Here is a 19,105-nt window from a genome sequence, read left to right on the forward strand (position 1 = left end):
ACCGCACTACACATGCACGTGGCCTGCCTTGTTGCTATGAAAACAAAACTTCTATGTTGGATAAGGGGAAAACCTGGAGTTAGAATATCAACACGTCAAGTGGAACAATTTAGCCAGGGACTAATTAATCATCAAAAGTTAATTCCTACAGTATTTGCAGGGAAGCCATGCAGCCTGGCAGTCAAAGATAGATGTAAGCCTACTGAGTTTTGACAGTTCCTTCTGTTACCTGGAAATTACGTGATACTCATACATTGATTTATCATTCATTTATCAACATACAGAATCCCAGTCCAGAGAGAGCCGCTGCAGAAGGATACTAAATCCTCACGCACTGGCCCAGCCAATGAGACACTAGTCGCACCACGTGACGTTAGAGCGTCTGCCCAATCAGTGAGCTAATTACACAGCGTCTTATACCTGCACACTCCCACTGCATCAGTCCCTCCCATGGACTACCACAATGTTCAACTCGTGTTTATGGGTTTGTTTATCGTGAATTTTTGCCTTCATATCGGATTATTTTTGCAGAGATGGTGATGTTGTGGATGCCCCTGCAACCCCTCCATTCCCTCAGAAAATTGCCAAAGGAGTGTGGCAAAGGCTAAGCAAAACTGTAGGGAGGCCTACATCAGCCCTGCCAACCAGCATCTGACAATGAAGATGTGGTCATTAACGAGAGCGTCAATGAATGGGGCAAGTTGAGAAAATAAAAGAGGGAGATGTCTTAGAGTGGCCTAATCGCATCACCATGGCCAACATTACAGTACAGTACTTTACAATCCTATTCATAATAGCTCCAGATTGCAAGACGACAATCTATGGAGAGTGCAGTTGGTAATTCGATGGTAAATGATTAGAACTTCTTAATGTACAGCAATGAATAGTTGAGTTCCTCAGTTTTTTTCAATACAATAAATGTTATTCTAGGTGCAATAGTTGACTTGAAGAGCAAATCATTCTAATTTTCCCAATCTTTGACTGTGTTTTATGTCAAATATACTGTTTTTGGCAGTTAGTACCCTTCTGCTGCACTTCAAATACTTACTTATTAACACATCTTGGTTTTGCAGGAACATGGAATACTTATGAAACAACTGAAAGGACAAAACTGTCCAAGCAGGAACCACTGACTCAGTTATGGAACTCTAACAAATTACATTTTAGCTTGTGGTTAGAATAAGCATGTGGTACTGGAAGATGACCCTTATGCATGGGTTCAAATCCCCAGTATCCTCCAGCGAGATTTCAAGGGGCCATGGTGACCAGGAGGTAGAGTCCACGTGCTAGTGTAGTGCGGCGACTATGCCTGCTGAACGAGCCTCCCATAACCCACTTAGCCAGTGGGGTACCTCTTTGGCTGACTCAGTAAGGAGTGGCTCTCCCGTAACGTTGGTCGCAGGTTCAATCCCAGGAAGCCAGCGAATACCCTCTCCTTGTCTTGATTAATTTCTCGTGTGTTTCAAAACACGCAGAGGACGTGTAGGAAAATAGAAAAAGAGAAAATGAAACTCCCGGAGCATGACAGTGGTGGCAGCAGTGGGATTCTCTCCTGCAGTTCCAACTGAGTTTCCCCGAAGGGATAACAGGTAGGATGGCCCATGCTCCAAGGTTAATAGAAAATGGGAAGTGTTGGAGGTATGTCTCTATGGGGACATTGTGAAATGGTGCACCAAAATGGGTCACAGTCTAAAGGTCTTAACACACAGAAATTAATCTACATAGAGGGGAAAGTCATGTAGTGTGGTGACTATGCCTGATGAACGAGCCTCCCATAACCCACTTAGCCAGTGGGGTACCTCTTTGGCCGACTCGGTAAGGAGTGGCTCTCCCGTCACGCTGGTCGTGGGTTCAATCCAAGGCAGTCAGCGAATACCCTCACCTTGTCCTGATTTATTTCTTCTGTGTTTCGATACACGCAGAGGACGTGTAGGAAAATAGAAAAAGAGAAAATTAAACTCCCAGGGCATGACACTAGGTGATCAGTGAGCCTGATGCGTGGGTTCCAATCCCTGAGCCTCCATGGGCAGCTGTACAGGCAAATCCCTCCTGGCCCAGCCACATCAGTGTACACTCTTCTCAAGTAGAACTTCAGCATAATTAACAGAAAAAAGAGCTGTCGCCTCTAATAGATATTTTAATGATTTCTTATTTCGGTAACTAATCAATTTGCATAATTATCTAATTGTAATAATAAGTTATATAAAATTATATACATAATTATAAGTAATTTGATTTTTATGGATCAATGCTAACAAAATTTTAAAAGTACATTTCAGATATACCTGTATCTTTTTTGCAGGTGCCTACTGCCACACCATCCACTAATTAAAACTAAGAAGCCTATCCCTTAGTTCAATAGATCTCTGTTTAAGGTACAGGTAACTCTCGATTTACGCAAGTTTGGTTTACGCGTTTTCGAAATAACGCGGGGTCCAAAATCCAAATAAATGTTTAATTTACACATTTTTTCACTTATACGCGATATTTTATAGAGTGGCCACCAGATGTCTCACGCAACTGGACTCACACAGTGCCGCGGCCACACAGCTGAGCTCAGTTCTTCCCGTGTGCCACATGAACAACAATACAGTACCCACGCTGCCCCACTACTCAACAATAGGGGTGGGCAGGTACTGGTACCAGTACAGGTACTAACGGTACCAGCTATACGGTACGGTACCAGTACCAGACTGCTCGGTACTGGTACCAGACGGCTCAGTACCGGTACCAATACTAGCCAGTCCCTCCTGGTGTCCCTCATTTCTTCCTCACACGAGTGAGGCTGAGACTGAGTGCCTGAGTGGATATCTCGGTGATATGGATACTCTCTCTCTCTCTCTCTCTCTCTCCACTGAATGAAGTGAAAATTTATTTTTCGATAGAAAACTACCTCTTGTTTGATTTACATTAATTTTGATTTACGTGACCTCTTCAAGGACACAACTTTTGCGTAAATCGAGTTACCTGAATCTGTTTCAAGGGTTTACCTCAAAAAAATTGTTTTCTGCAAAAAAATTACGTAAAAATATAGAAAGCACGGCCTTTTTAATGGTATCACATGGTATCATATACGTATGTACATAGATAAATTGGGTATTTAACCCTAAGAGTACGAGTGGCAATATATTTCTCTGGGTGCTGTGCATGGGGAAAATTTAGACATTTAAAAGAGGTGGAAATGATGTCTTTCTTCTTTGCAATAATTGTATATTCATCTACGTAGTATATATGGTGCTGTAATAAAACTTTTCTCCTAATAATAATAAAAAACATTATGACAGCCGAAAATATTGCTCATTTTCTCGTGGCCATGACGTGTCGCATGGAAGCACCCCACTCTCTCTCTCTCTCTCTCTCTCTCTCTCTCTCTCTCTCTCTCTCTCTCTCTCTCTCTCTCTCTACCTACTTGCCCCTCCCTCCTCTGTCAATGTCACTGACATAGCAGTCATCAGTCACTGTCACTTTGATTCGCCCGTGCTCTACTTCCGCCCGGAGCAGAAGAACTGTTTGACACGTCACAAGACATGACAGATGTATTTCGAACAAAAGTGAAAAATGATCTGTGGCCTTTGGTAGGTCACGCGCTGAGGTGAATGAGTGTGTGTGTATTGATGCCAGATGCCTCCAAAGTGTGATTTTATATATATATATATATATATATATATATATATATATATATATATATATATATATATATATATATATATATATATATATATATATATATATATATATATATATATATATATATATATATATATATATATATATATATATAAGATCTCCGTACGGGTGGGGCATGTGGTAGCGCACTTATAGAGTCACCTCTCAATTAAAACAAGTTTAAATAACACGTTTTTGATTTAACACGAGTTGATATTTAAGGAGATACGTTTAACAAACGAGATATGTTCAATTTAACACGAGTTTCATCGATGACATCACCGCGCGGAGACGCTGTCTTTCTCGGAGAAAGACAGCGTCTCCGTCTGTGAATCATCGATGAAACATAGTCATTAGTAGGTCACGGAAACAACAAAATCACACATTCTCATTTTATTTAAATTCACCTTCACCTGCGTCGGCCACCGTCCCTCATCACCCTGCACTCCCGTCACCAGCCGCTCCCTTCACCTCCGCCACTCTGCCTCACTTGCCTCCTTCCTCTGCCTTTGACTACCCATGCTACTGGTGACAAAGATAACTCCTTTAAGTTAAAGTTTTCTAAAGAAAGAATTGCTACATTACATTTGTAAGTCACCGACAACAAAAACTCCCGTCTGCCTCTCTCTCGTCTGCCGAATCCTCACCCCGCTCTCCCTCCTCCCTCCTCACCCCGTCCTTCCACCTCCTCACAGGAGGTGGAAGGACGGAGTGGGGAAGGGAGTGAGGAGGTGGAGGAGGCAGGAGGAGGAGGAGGAGAGCGGGTGAGGATTCGGCAGACGAGAGAGGCAGACGGGAGTTTTTGTTGTCGGTGACTTACAAATGTAATGTAGCAATTCTTTCTTTAGAAAACTTTAACTTAAAGGAGTTATCTTTGTCACCAGTAGCATGGGTAGTCAAAGGCAGAGGAAGGAGGCAAGTGAGGCAGAGTGGCGGAGGTGAAGGGAGCGGCTGGTGACGGGAGTGCCGGGTGATGAGGGACGGTGGCCGACGCAGGTGAAGGTGAATTTAAATAAAATGAGAATGTGTGATTTTGTTGTTTCCGTGACCTACTAATGAATTAATGTATTTCTTTTTTAAGGTTAGAGTAACAAAATCCCCAAAATAGGCAGACTTTCCCAGTGTCCAGGAATGTAACCCCCTATTACCATTGTTTCCTATGGGGAGATTATGTTTAAATAACGCGACATCTCCAGGAACGTAACCCTTGCCTTAATCGAGAGGTGACTGTATATACGATTGCCGTAATGTAAGGGTTAATGGTATCATATACTATCATATATGTACGTAGATAAATTGGGTATTTAATGGTATCATATACTATCATATATGTACGTAGATAAAGTGGGTCAGAAAATGTTTTATTACCTGTATTTACTGCGCCAGCGCATCTCGGAGGTCTGAGCTCTCATGCGTGGTAGGTGCTCTTAGCAGAAAAATCACCAAAAATTGTTTTTTTCCAGATTTTTTTGAAATTTTCTACACCACTGGTTCATTCCTAGCTGGCAACTCTGGACCATGAGTCAGAGCCATGGGGTGCTCGCTGCTTCCTCACACGTCTCAGCTATAAACCCACCTTTGTCACCCGTGGGTATACAGCATTTCCATGCAGAAACATCGTAGTTTTCGTGCTTGAAAACATGCCTCGACCTTCAAAGAAGGCCCAGAGGAGGAGAGAATGCGCTATAGCTGCCAGGAGGAGGCAGCTAAAGACACGAGGAACCTCTATAGCCACTACAATATCCAAGCCTGGTGTTGAATGTTATGACGCCGCGACCACCTCTGCTCCCCCACCAACACCTCCACCCGAGACCCACCTCCCTATCATGATGTCGCCACTGCATCTACAGCATCTACATTATCATCTCTTCCACCAACACCAGCTGAAAAAGAGGAGACTACAACATCATCAAGACGGCAACGAGTACCAGTATTGGAGAAATGCTTCACCATACCACCGGCTGATGAAGATGAAAAGTGCATCATCATAAGTAAGCACTGTTTGGAGGAGATGATTTCAGGAATCAGATGCAAGGATTGTGGAGCAGACCTGCAACTAAAACTGAAAAGGACAAACTTAGATGCAGACCTACAGATGGTGTGTCCTTGCTGCGAAAGGGTTGCTTGTCACACGGCACCCCACACCACACCTCCACTTACAGATCAGCATACCTTCACCGAGAGCACTCTCTCTGTCATCTACGAGTCTCTTGTAAATGACATGGGATTTGCTGGTTTCAACTGCCTTGTTAGCAGCTCTGAAGATGCCTCCCATCTCTACAAGACCTTACGAACGACATGCAAACTAACTCTATGAGAAGATGCAGGACCACTTCCAGGAGATGATGCCAGAGGCCTTCAATGTTATTCCTCACAATTCTGAAGAGCTATGACAGTTTCCTGACCAAGATGGCCTTATCAACATGGAATGCACCTTTGACGGCACCTGGCTGACATGCGGCCACAGCTCTCACATCTCCATGGGTATGGCTGTTGAAATGGAGAACGGCCTGATTGTGGACATGGAGATAGTCTCCAACTACTGTTGGTCCTGCTATGTGAAGGAAAAGAAACTCAACAGAGAAAAATTTAGAAAATGGCAGGCAATGCAGCTCTGCAATAAAAACTTTGATGGGACTGCTGGAGCTATGGAGGTGGCAGCGGCAGTGAGGATTCGGCAGAGATCAACCCAGTGTGGATTTCGTTACACTACCTTCATTGAAGATGGTGACTCTAAGTTGTGCCCTACGTGAAGGGCGTGATCCCTACGATGTCCCTGTCCACAAGGAGGAGTGCATCAACCACGTCAGCAAGAGGCTGGGCACACGGCCTATGAAGATGAAGGAGGAGAGAGTCGAAACAGTCACGATGCAGAAGGGCACCAAAAGGAAGACGAGTGAGCTCGGAGGTGCAAATATGCTCAATGATAAGGTGTCTGATGCTCTCACCAGCTACTATGGCAAGGCAATACGAGACAACATCAAAATGAACACCGATAAGATGCGCCGTGCCATCTGGGCCTCGTTTTTCCATTTGTCATCGTCCAATGAGCATCAAGGCCATGCTTTATGCCCTGATGGAGGTACTTCACGGTACTTCATCAAAAGGGTGAAAGCAAAAACAAGTGCTCCCAAGTCACCTCAGCAAGTCTGTATCTTAGAAAAATTCCTTTGGAGAAGCTGGAACACATAAAGGCCATCTACAGAGACTTGACAGACAAGTCGTTACTCAGCAGATGCATCAAGGGATGAACTCGGGACATCAATGAAAGTATACACAGGAAGATGTGGAGAAAGTGCAGCAAAATAAAATTTTATGGTTACAGAAGAGTGCTGTTTGTCGTACAAGTCACTGCGCTGGAGCACAACTTTGGTTTCCAAGCACCTTTTCTCCTTCTCAAGCTGGGATTCCCTTTGTCTCCCCATACCTTTTCTGCCTTGAAACATCAAGATTCAGCAGCAGCAAAAGTAAAGATGACACAAAAGAAGAAAGGGAAAGCTTCCAGTGCTGACTACTCGCCTGCTGGCTTCTAAACCCCAAATCCGGCAACAATGAGGGAGCTGGCACCTCCTGACTACCCCATCAAGAATGGATAATATCCTTGTAAAAGGAGGGGACCGGATGCCTGGGAGTAATACTTTATGCAGAAAACTCTTGAGACCTATACAGCCTCCAGCACAGTTCATACAAAGTGATATAGATCACAATCTAGAAAAGTGGCTTTTTCTCGATTCTAAAGTTGCTCGCACATAATGAGATATAACTTCAAAAGTTCTGAACGTATCTAAAACTTTTTTCACCAAAAGAATGAGTGTAAAAAGATGTAAATTTCCCGGCCAAATTTTTGTTGTATATATCTTCAAACATTAGTTATGGAATTCTTTGTATGATTTTAAAAAAAATCCCAACTTTTATATATATCTTATAAAAAAAAATGTCCAGATGCAAGCAATACAATGTTGTATATTGTAAATATTGTAAATGTAAATTGGATATGAACTTTGCAACTACAGTTTCATTTTTTTTAAGGGTGGAAAACTGCAAAAAATATAAAAAACTGAAAAACCATTCTTCAAATTCTGCTGAAAATTGCACAGACCAATCTCGGAACAATCCCAATTAACATATACATTAATAACAAAAATTGGCCTACAAATAAAAATAAAATAAAATTACATTGAAATGCATATCTTAAGGGAATTAATTGGCTTTTATTTTTCTTTCCGTGAGCAAGATTAATTACAGTGTTTGTGGCTACTGCACGCTTAACTTTATCACACCTGTACTTACTTTAAACAAAAAATGCATTTTATTCCTTCCTAATTCAATGTTGATATGAAAGCTTATTTGACAGACTTCATTATGTAGTTTTAACCCCTTGAATGTGGATTTTCTACAAGAAGGCATCACCTAGCTACAGAGATGAAACAAAAAGTGACTGCTACAATTCAATGAAGAAAAATGTAAAGTCCTGCACCGTGGGAGGGGAGATATCCAGCATACCAATACCACATGAGAAACACTCCACTGTCCACCACAGAGGCAGAGAAAGATCTGGGAGTATATGTTAACAGGCTACCAGTGAAGGCCAAATACAGTCATACCTCAGTTTACGAGTGCCTTAGTTTATGAGCGTTTTGATTTATAAGCAAAAGAAAATCACCAAAAATGCCTTGGTTTACGAGCAATGACTTGGTGTACGAGCATCCTGTTTGTACGAGTCAAGACATAAGCATGAGTTCCCACTGTTCGCCACAAGATGAGAGCACTCAGAGCGGAAAACAATGGGAATAGCTTCTCAAGAGACAAGATGGTATCACACTGGGCCTTTTTCCTCTAACCACATTGGCAGCATATGCAACAGGCAACTATAACTTTAAGCCGCCATCTGGTGATCAAGAATTACCCCAGCACGAGCAAGAATTACCCAAATCTTGCGAAATTCTTGCTTTTCTTGTTCCCGCGCGTCAGATTCTCAAGAAGTCCCCCCAATTTTTGGCAAGAATCGTGGTGTCGCAAGCCGCGGCAGGGCTGGCGTCACAGGTAAACACACCGCGCCGCACCCCCTTAGGCCTATGGCGATGACCATTTCCTGAGCTTTTTATGGGTAACCCTGCCAGGTGGGGGTGGATATAGAGTTCAAGAGTTTACTGTTGTGTTACGGCTGCACCATAGACCATTTGTAAGCATCATTGCAGGAAAAGTAAGAACTTTCTGGTATGAAAACTTCATCCTTATTAGAAACAAGAAAGTGAAATGATGCCAGCCACTGGTTAATATTTTGGAGAGAAAAAGGACATTTTAAGGAATTTCGTCGCATGAGGTGATGCTAAGTAGCTACAGAAATGCTCTTAATGATCTGTAGATCTCGTAATTGTAGCTAAATCAACGCGTGTTGTCCCAGATGAGTAACAAAATGAGAAATTGTGTTGGTTCATCTAGTAATATGGACAAGAAACAGCACTCTGGCAGATCACGAGAGGGAGGTGGAAAACAGTCTCAAGAAAGGGGGGTCATTCTTGATCGCAAGATATCGATAGATAACGCGCGTCACACATGACTAAGGTCAGTTGCCCATATCCACAACGTAAGCAAACCAGCCGCCCTGTACTCACATCTTTTGACCTGTAACGCTTTGTATCGCTTCTTAGGTCCTCCTCCTCTTGGTCCTCTATTCATGGCCCTGTTTGCAAAAGTAAGGGCTGTTGTGGCTTGTGCTGGTGTCACTCAAATTATGGATTTGATGCTACAGTTAATTGAAAGGAAAAAGCCATTTTGGGTATGATCATGGCTTCAGAGATGGGGGGGACAGGAGTGTTTACCCAAACCAACAACTCGCTCCTAGTTGGGTACACAGGCATATGCGGTTGCCCCTTGCTGCAACGCTTTGAGGAAAATGCCCAGTGTGACACTGCCTTAGTTGGCTTTGCACACTCGCAGCGGTAGCACCACGTGCACATGTCCACATACGTTTGTGTTCTATTGTGTGATCTTTGTGTTTTCAGCACTATAATTACTTTTAGTCAGAATAAAATAACATCTAAAATGATTTTTGTCAATATTTTTTGAGATATGGGATGCATTAATGGGATTCCCATTAATTTAAATGGGGAAATTCGTCTTCGTTTACAAGTGTTTTGATTTGTGAGCAAAATTCCGGAACAAATTAAACTCATAAACCAAGGCATGACTATATGTGCCATTCACAACATACGGTATGAGTTAAAGCTTAATAGAAGCATATATATTTAGAAGAGATGGGTAGGCGGTGGCTGAGTGGTTAGCGTGCAGGCCCCGCATTCACCGCGTGATGGACGACGGGTTCGAATCTGCCACAACCACCTGGGATTTTTCAGTAACCACCGAGTGGCTTAAGACTACCCACATGCTGTCCTGAAGACCATCCATCAACCCGGACTGTAGAGGAAACCGTCCAAGTGAATCAAGAATGAGCTCCGGGGAGCAGCATGAACCAAGAAAAGATGGTGCCACTATAAAACACTTGCCTGAGCAAAGATGGGCTCTGGCCGACTACAATCCAGGCGCCTCAAGAAAGCCTACTGACGCTATAAGCTGGCACATAAAAAAAAATAAAAAAATAAAAATAAAAATAAAATAAAATCATATTCTAAATGAAATTGTGAAGAAGTATTCAGTAAAGACAGGTTAAAATTCCTAATCTGGTGTTTGGGATTCCCTAAACTGATGAAAATAGAGTCCTAGAAAAGTGATGAGAGTGTCCTGAAAAGGTAGTAAAGAAGTTGCGATAAGGTAGCAAGGAGGTCCTCAAAAAGTCAAAGGTACATTGTTCCACAATGTTGTGACCTTTCTGGGAGTGGACAAAATTCTGTTCCCACAACTTTTTCACAAAGTCCCACACAACATATGTGGAACCTATTCATAAAGTTTTGAAAAGGCTGTTGCAACGTGATGTTGTCAACTGGGTGCTTGTCCGGCACCTTTGAATCCATGCAGTTGCCAGTCACAGGGGCTATACTGTGTATAGTTATGATCATATTTATCATCTGCTTCATATATTTATTATCTGATCTTTATTGAAGCATCCATTAGTTAATAATTTGCCTTGTATTATATGTTAGGCCCCTGGAGTAAAAAAATATAATGGTGGACACTTCATAACTGCCACCTACACTGAATCATTTGTAGACATGTAAAGCAAGTCTTCAAATAACTTGCTTTAGTTGACTCGTTGACTGTGGATTTCCTACAAGAAGATATCACCAAGTTACAGGAATGGAACAAAAAGTGGCTGCTACAATTCAATGAAGAAAAATGTAATCATGCATCTTGGAAGGGGATATCCAGCATACCAATACCACATGGGAAACACTCCACTATTCACCACAGAGGCAGAGAATGACCTGGAAGTGTATGTTACCAGGCTACCAATGAAAGCCAAATCCATGCCAATCGCAGTGGACGGGTTAGGCTCTTAGACCTGACATCTAAGTGTGCCATACAAAGTGTAATAAAAGTCTGGGGCAATTACTGAGTATTGGCAATTACCAAACAGTGGCAAACATCTGGGAATGGTGTGTTCAGAACATTTTCAGGTCATATCCTGGTAAACTGGATAATCTACTAATCCAGAGGGTTCATGCCTCCTTCAATCCAGATTAAAGGACTGTTACTGTACTAACTAACAGGCAGAATACACCCAGGAGATGTCACTCCACTCACTTGTTGCCTCCACTCCCAACGATCTCCCTGAGCAAGCTCCCATGAAACTGCCCTATCCATCCCAAGTCCCTCCTGGCAGGGTCGATGGACACACCCCCTTGGTCTCCTCCACTCAGGGTTGTCTTGTACAGCAACAATCCTATGAGTAAAATCAACATCCAGGAGGTATGCCATGTGCCAATATAGGACTAAACTGCTAACAGGCTTTGATTTAGTTTCATCATGTAGTCACTAGTTCAACAGACATTCTACCAATACCCCGTGATCACGAAAAGCCGCTTGGTAACAAAGGCATCGATATACAACCTCTCCAAGTCACTATGCAGTGCCCATATCTCAAAGCCATATAGTAAGACAGGGAGCACAAGCAACTCAATGATTTAAATTTTGGTCTATCTGAATATATATCAACAACCCCATATACTCAAGCTGAATAAGCCCATAACACCATGGGCTTCATCAATACATTGCGTGACTTCCTGTTAAGACACAAGGTATGTAAAACTTTTGATGCCTTGACATCTGCACCACATGCATGAGCAGACTGAACTGTCACCCAGCGGGCATCCAAATGACAGGACCTTGGCTTTGGCCCCAGAGAGGGCAAGGATGGTGGAGGCTGCAGGCTCTTGATAAGATGAAGCACACCCAAGTTCTAAATTCTTTATTCAATAGAGAGCATACTCAAAGCATTTAATGGCAAGTTTTTGTTGCCTTTGCCAATTAGTAGTTTGGTTTATGTATGAATATAAATTTAATTGTCAAAAGCAAGTGAAATAGAGAAAAAAAAAGGCTAACTTCTGAAGAGTTCCAGTCTTTTTATTTAGTACCATTAAAGCTTGCCCTCAAACTAGAGACTTTTTATCAGTGTCTTCTTATCACTAGACACGGGGGCCCACTGTATATGGAAAGCATTTAGGAGGGGAGAAAAAACTGGGAGACAATACAGAATAACTGGTTAACCCGTCCACTGCGATTGGCACCTATTCTGCTTTCACTGGTAGCCTGGTCACATATACTCCCTGGTCTTTCCCTGCCTTTGTAGTGGATAGAGGAGTGTTTCCCATGTGGTATTGTTATGCTGGATATCCCCACCCAAGGTGCATGACTTTACATTTTTCTTCACTGAATTGTAGCAGCCACTTTTTGTTCCACTCCTGTAGCTTGGTGATGTCTTTTGGTAGTAAATCTGCACTATGAAGTATACACTGAAGTGATTATAAACTTACCATACATCAGTGACATCAACACTCAGGAGTTCTCTGTACTCCTTTCTGTTCTTTTTCTTGAACAAGTATTGGGAACTGGCAAAACTCCAGATGAGAGCCATCCTGGGGTTTTGTGGGTCAAGCAGTTTGTTCAGGTTCATTACTGCGGCTACTTAGGCGTCTGTGTGAGCAATGACCAGCCCAATAGGTCAAGCTGACTCTCTAGGTCCACTGCTCAGGCTGCTGGGGTGCCTGTAGGTAATGAACATACCATTGTAAAGTAAACCGTCTATATTATTCATGAACTAATGGGGAAGCACCAAGTATCAATATCCAAAAGTTTATTTCTGAAAGTAGCAAAGGGAGAAATTATAATTAAATAAGATATTGCTGACAAAAGTTATTTTTTATCAAACAGAATTGATTCTATAATTATTTATATTTATAAACAGGGACTTAGAAGCATGAAAAGCTCCTTTTTGGAGGATGTAGAGGTTATGAAGGTTACAAAAATTTACATACCAAAATAAAACTCAGAGAAAAAAGTAAATTTACCGATTCAAACCACATGCCAAGTACAAGCCTGTGGCTTGCAACAGACAGCAACCATTACTTCTAGCAGCCTTCATCAGACTCTGATGAAATTTCTTATATTTAATGTTTTTAATCCTTGATGTGTACAGCATTGTGTGCTTAAAATTTATGCCTGTTCGTCCTGGTCAATGGAAACATTTAACATTTGAAACATTTATTTATAGCTACAGTTGTATATTAGTTTCCTTTATATGTACATATGGAGTGTTGTGTGCGGAAATTTTATGCATATTTCCCAAGCAATGTCATGCCATTCAGTGGGTAGTAGGTGGCCAGGTCTCCTACCCCATCTTAGGATGACTCAGAATGATTTTTAGGCTTACCGGTGTGTCTTTGGCCCTTTGTAGCAGCACAATGAGGCTCATGATGGATGGGGGGAGGGGGGGAGTCAGAAGGAAAAGGACAGCGTGTGTCTAAATATTAATTTTCACCATAGCAGGCTGGTGAATTAATACATGGATGCTATCAGTTTAAGTTAGAAAACCTGCAAGTTTCATCCATTTTAACTCAATAGTTTTTGCACAAATTTTTTTTTTTCCCAAAAAACAATCTTTCGAGCTGTTTAGTGAATAATATTGAAATTTTCGCACTATGGCATTGTAACTGCGGCCTTTTACTTATTATTGTAAATGCTAAATCGACAATGTTTAACTTTTTTCACTGTCTGCAAAAAAAGTGGTTATTTTTTATTAATTTTCCCATTTTCCCATATGTTGCACATTGGAAAAATTTTCCTGCCATTCCTCTATCCCGACAAATCTTCCAAATTTTGATTTCTTGAACAGTTATGTCAATATTATCGCCCAAAGGGCAATACATAATTTGGGTTTTGAGAAAAACGGCTTTTATTGCTGAGAAGTGTTTTTTCGTGCATACTGGGCATGTAATGAGGACATGGAGATGCCATAATGCATTATTAGCTATCACCATTTGTCAATATTTACTGTACTTAATTGGAATTGCATCTGGTCCCCTTCTGCGAGTCCCTAATACTAAAATATCTTGGGGACTCCCAGAATATTATCACGCACAGGTGGGGTGTCAGGAGGTGCCACCTCCCTCTTTGTTGCCAAGTTTTTGCACTAAAATCTCCCTGGCTTTTAAGTCCTTGTAAAGTCCTCTTGGATGCTTCGAAGCCTCACTGTGAGGGAGGGAGGGTGAGACGGTCTGTGGTGTTGCCGAATATTACAACTGTTGTTTTATATGTGATAGAAAAACTAAATAGAACACAACACATCTGAAGTGAACAACATCTATTGAGACTTCTATCAGTATCGAGAGAGCGGCTCCCCCGATACACTACTATATGCACAATTTTTTAAGCATTCATAATGGCCGTATGCCATTGTAACTTTTGCCAGTGTGACCCCAAAACATGATTTTTCCTAAGCGTCCACTCCCCTCAAAGCGGTGTTACACTGGGCCTTTTTCCTCCAACCGTGTTGGCGGTACGGGCAACCGGCAACTCCAACTTTCCCGGGTGTTCATCACACACAGCAAAGGTCGGTTGCCCATTATCCACAACGTAAATAAACCAGCCGCCCTGTACCCATAAGGCCCCAATTGCAAAAGTAATGCTGGCATCACACATCTGCGATTTTACCTCTGCAACTTACTGCGACACCAAACATGTGAAAAAAGTGGTGAAATCACAATCTACTACGTTCTCATTGCAACAATCATAACAGGAATTGCAGAGAGTCTTTCCAAAGCATAGCAGTGTTGCCATGTATCACAGGTGATTGCGCGATGTGGCCAATGTTGCGATTTTTTTTGGAATGTTCAAAACAGATCGCAACTGCCTCTGCGATTCCCATATCGCTCGACTCATCGCAGCATGATCACAGTGAAAGCGCAGCACACTGCGACTTGGCAACGATATCGTTGCAATGATTTCTTTGGCCTGCAACAAATCGTTGCCAAATCTAGCAACTTTCTCATCGTAAGATGTGGCAACGAGGTATCACAGCAGCATCTCCTATGAATAAGCTGGGTGAGCAACGCTCCCTCACTTAGACTCCAAACTGTCGTGTTTTGGTGACGACTGCCTCTCAGGCCTCAGCTGCCACTCGCTGTGCCAACCACCGCTTCCGCCCAGTGTGCCACACAATGTCTTGTCCCCTTCAAGACACCCACATACATCATGCCAAAGGAAAGAAAGGAGAACTCCCCCCCCCCCCCCCAACCCCCAGAAGACCAAGAAGACCAAAGTCTCTCCACCAGCCCCCACACCTGCCAATCCACCAAGCCCCAAACCACCACCATCATTGTCAACATCGTTTAACACACCCTCAACACCTGTCGATAAAGTCAATGAGGCTCATGATGTTGCCATTGCTACTGCAGGGGTAGATTGGTGTACAGGCAGGTGGGCCCAACCCTCATTTATATCCCTGTGGGAACACCCAGCAGGTGGTCACGATTAATTGCAGTACATCGTTGCGAAGTCGAACAGGAAACGAGAACCAGTCGAGCAGCATTCTTTATCCATTGCAATAATCATGCGTACGTCACAGGTGCTCACAATATGCTGACGATGAATCCCTGCATGAGTTTGCGATAATTGCAGTAAGCTGCGATACGCACTCGATTTTTCCTCGCTTCGCCTGCAATGGTTGCAAAGGTCTACAACCAACCGAGCGGAGATTGAGCACACGTCGTAATGGATTGTGAGATCTGTCTTGTCACAACAAATCACGCTTCTCGGGTGGCGACCAAGCTGAGACTCAAACATCTTCGGTACGTATAGCAGTAAGTCACAGAGGCAAAATCGCAGATGTGTGATCCCAGCATAAAGGTAAAGGGTGAAGGAAGAGGGAGGAAGAGAAGAGAGAAGAGGTAAAGGGTGAAGGAAGAGGGAGGAAGAGAAGAGAGAAGAGGTAAAGGGTGAAGGAAGAGGGAGGAAGAGAAGAGGTAAAGGGTGAAGGAAGAGGGAGGAAGAGAAGAGTGAAGAGGTAAAGGGTGAAGGAAGAGGGAGGAAGAGAAGAGAGAAGAGGTAAAGGGTGAAGGAAGAGGGAGGAAGAGAAGAGAGAAGAGGTAAAGGGTGAAGGAAGAGGGAGGAAGAGAAGAGTGAAGAGGTAAAGGGTGAAGGAAGAGGGAGGAAGAGGAGGGAGAAGAGGTAAAGGGTGAAGGAAGAGGGAGGAAGAGAAGAGTGAAGAGGTAAAGGGTGAAGGAAGAGGGAGGAAGAGGAGGGAGAAGAGGTAAAGGGTGAAGGAAGAGGGAGGAAGAGAAGAGGTAAAGGGTGAAGAGGGAGGAAGAGAAGAGTGAAGAGGTAAAGGGTGAAGGAAGAGGGAGGAAGAGAAGAGTGAAGAGGTAAAGGGTGAAGAGGGAGGAAGAGAAGAGTGAAGAGGTAAAGGGTGAAGGAAGAGGGAGGAAGAGAAGAGGTAAAGGGTGAAGGAAGAGGGAGGAAGAGAAGAGTGAAGAGGTAAAGGGTGAAGAGGGAGGAAGAGAAGAGTGAAGAGGTAAAGGGTGAAGGAAGAGGGAGGAAGAGTGAAGAGGTAAAGGGTGAAGGAAGAGGGAGGAAGAGAAGAGTGAAGAGGTAAAGGGTGAAGAGGGAGGAAGAGAAGAGTGAAGAGGTAAAGGGTGAAGGAAGAGGGAGGAAGAGAAGAGTGAAGAGGTAAAGGGTGAAGGAAGAGGGAGGAAGAGAAGAGTGAAGAGGTAAAGGGTGAAGGAAGAGGGAGGAAGAGAAGAGGTAAAGGGTGAAGGAAGAGGGAGGAAGAGAAGAGTGAAGAGGTAAAGGGTGAAGGAAGAGGGAGGAAGAGAAGAGTGAAGAGGTAAAGGGTGAAGGAAGAGGGAGGAAGAGAAGAGTGAAGAGGTAAAGGGTGAAGGAAGAGGGAGGAAGAGAAGAGTGAAGAGGTAAAGGGTGAAGGAAGAGGGAGGAAGAGAAGAGGGAACAGGTAAAGGGTGAAGGAAGAGGGAGGAAGAGAAGAGTGAAGAGGTAAAGGGTGAAGGAAGAGGGAGGAAGAGAAGAGTGAAGAGGTAAAGGGTGAAGGAAGAGGGAGGAAGAGAAGAGTGAAGAGGTAAAGGGTGAAGGAAGAGGGAGGAAGAGAAGAGAGAAGAGGTAAAGGGTGAAGGAAGAGGGAGGAAGAGAAGAGGTAAAGGGTGAAGGAAGAGGGAGGAAGAGAAGAGTGAAGAGGTAAAGGGTGAAGGAAGAGGGAGGAAGAGAAGAGTGAAGAGGTAAAGGGTGAAGGAAGAGGGAGGAAGAGAAGAGGTAAAGGGTGAAGGAAGAGGGAGGAAGAGAAGAGAGAAGAGGTAAAGGGCGAAGGAGGAGTAAAAAAAAAAAAAAAAAAAAAAACGCTACTCGCCGCTCCCATAATAGATAACAGTAAAGAGTTGATAAAGGAGGTCAAAAAAGTGGTAAAAAAAAAGTCGAAGAGGTCAAAGAGGGGTTAAAGAAGTCAAAAGAGAGGTCAGAGGTAAAAGAGGTCGAGGTCAAAGAGGTCATGAGGTCAGAGAGAACAAGAGGTCAAAATAAGCCCGCTACTCGCCGCTCATAACAGATAACAGTAAAGAGTAGCCAAGGGAGGTCAATTTCGGGTGGTTAGTTAACATGGCACATGGAACATCAACACACACTCCTCCCCTCAGCATGAAGGCAGCGTCGAATAGGAAGTCTAGGGTTGGTCTGGTTAATAAGGACACGCTACTCACACTACTACTGGAGTTGGGGTAGCAGGAAGCCCAAAGCACGGCGTGGGTGTGAAAAATAGTGTCGTGAAGCCGCTGGGCCGCTGTCAAGGTCCGCCACGCTGTCTGGGACGCCGGTGCTGCGAGAAATACCTCCTTGCAGAAATAAGTCGCGCTGATGTCCACTACACATGCGCACTGGGGAATACGTGAAATAAATAAAAAAAAAATGAAAAGGAAACGAAATTATATGTGCTTTTCTTCAACTTATTCTCTTCTTTTTTGCCATTCGATCCGTTATTTTTCCCCCAAAGAGAGAGAGAGAGAGAGAGAGAGAGAGAGAGAGAGAGAGAGAGAGAGAGAGAGAGAGAGAGAGAGAGAGAGAGAGAGAGAGAGAGAGAGAGAGAGAGAGAACTAGAGACAAAGAATGAGAGCAAGAGGAAGAGGAAATCATCTTAATTTGCCTGGTTTTATACTAATTTTGTCCACCTGTGATCTTTGTAACGGTTGATAATGCCCGCAAGAATACAACACACAAGACCAACAAGCCCAAGAGTTGAGTGAACGTCATCATGAGGGTAATTCTTTCTTCAATCTGCCCTTTCCGCTTGTTGTAAAGCCTTCTCTTGATTAAAAGTGTTTCTCTGATCTTTAATCCGTGTATTAAAACTGAAAGAAGTCAAATAAACGATAGTGGTGAGTGAATAAAGAAAACTAAGCAAACTGATCCTCTCTCTGCGAGCTATTTTGCGGCTGCGAGCTGATTCTTACAACGCCGCGAGTCCGCCCGCCAAGGTGCCGCAGCAGCGTGCCAGCAGGTTATCGTATTGACCACATTGTAACTATTTACCGGTTTTTGACACTTAGATTTTGCCAAAGCACACCAGAAATCAACGGTGTTATTGATATATATAAATGAATCTCGTAAATGGAGTGCAGGGGACAGTTTTGGGATCAGAAATAGGAAAATCTAAATGGCGGGAAGGCTGAGGCAAAACAGGCGTGAATTTTAAACAAGACCATTCTCCTGATGGTGTAAGTTTGGGTTTCCGCTGAAAATATACTAAATATGACCTCACAGCCGCTTTATAGACGGTGCTAGACCTTGAAAGATGAACACAAGGATGTGAAATTAGGGAGCCTAAGGGAGGTATCAAGGAAAATGACGTGCTTTAGTGCAATTATTGAAACAAGGTAAATATCCAGAATTGCACCCACTCTTTAGATGGATTGGTAAAGTCAGTACCAAACTTAGGTGCCGATACTCTAAGTATCCTTTAACTAACACTACCCTATAGGTAATGGACAGT

The 19,105-nt window shown here is 43.1% G+C and overlaps 1 protein-coding gene across 2 annotated transcripts in view; it reads right to left on the minus strand.

Moving 5' to 3' along the window:
* LOC127009846 (uncharacterized) overlaps nucleotides 1–17,972 on the minus strand; it is a 148,249-nt gene extending 130,277 nt beyond the window's left edge. The window contains exons 1-2 of one of the 2 annotated variants that reach the window (XM_050883213.1): nucleotides 17,820–17,972; nucleotides 12,597–12,827 (exon numbers count right to left, since the gene is read on the minus strand). In XM_050883213.1, the coding sequence (XP_050739170.1) occupies nucleotides 12,597–12,736 (140 nt within the window). In that variant the 5' untranslated portion in view covers nucleotides 12,737–12,827; nucleotides 17,820–17,972. The remainder of the gene's footprint in view (nucleotides 1–12,596; nucleotides 12,828–17,819) is intronic. The other variant, XM_050883214.1, reaches the window with a different exon arrangement.
* Between the last annotated feature and the right edge of the window lie 1,133 nt (nucleotides 17,973–19,105).

This window comes from Eriocheir sinensis, chromosome 42 (assembly GCF_024679095.1).
Source record: "Eriocheir sinensis breed Jianghai 21 chromosome 42, ASM2467909v1, whole genome shotgun sequence".
NCBI classification, from domain to species: domain Eukaryota; kingdom Metazoa; phylum Arthropoda; class Malacostraca; order Decapoda; family Varunidae; genus Eriocheir; species Eriocheir sinensis.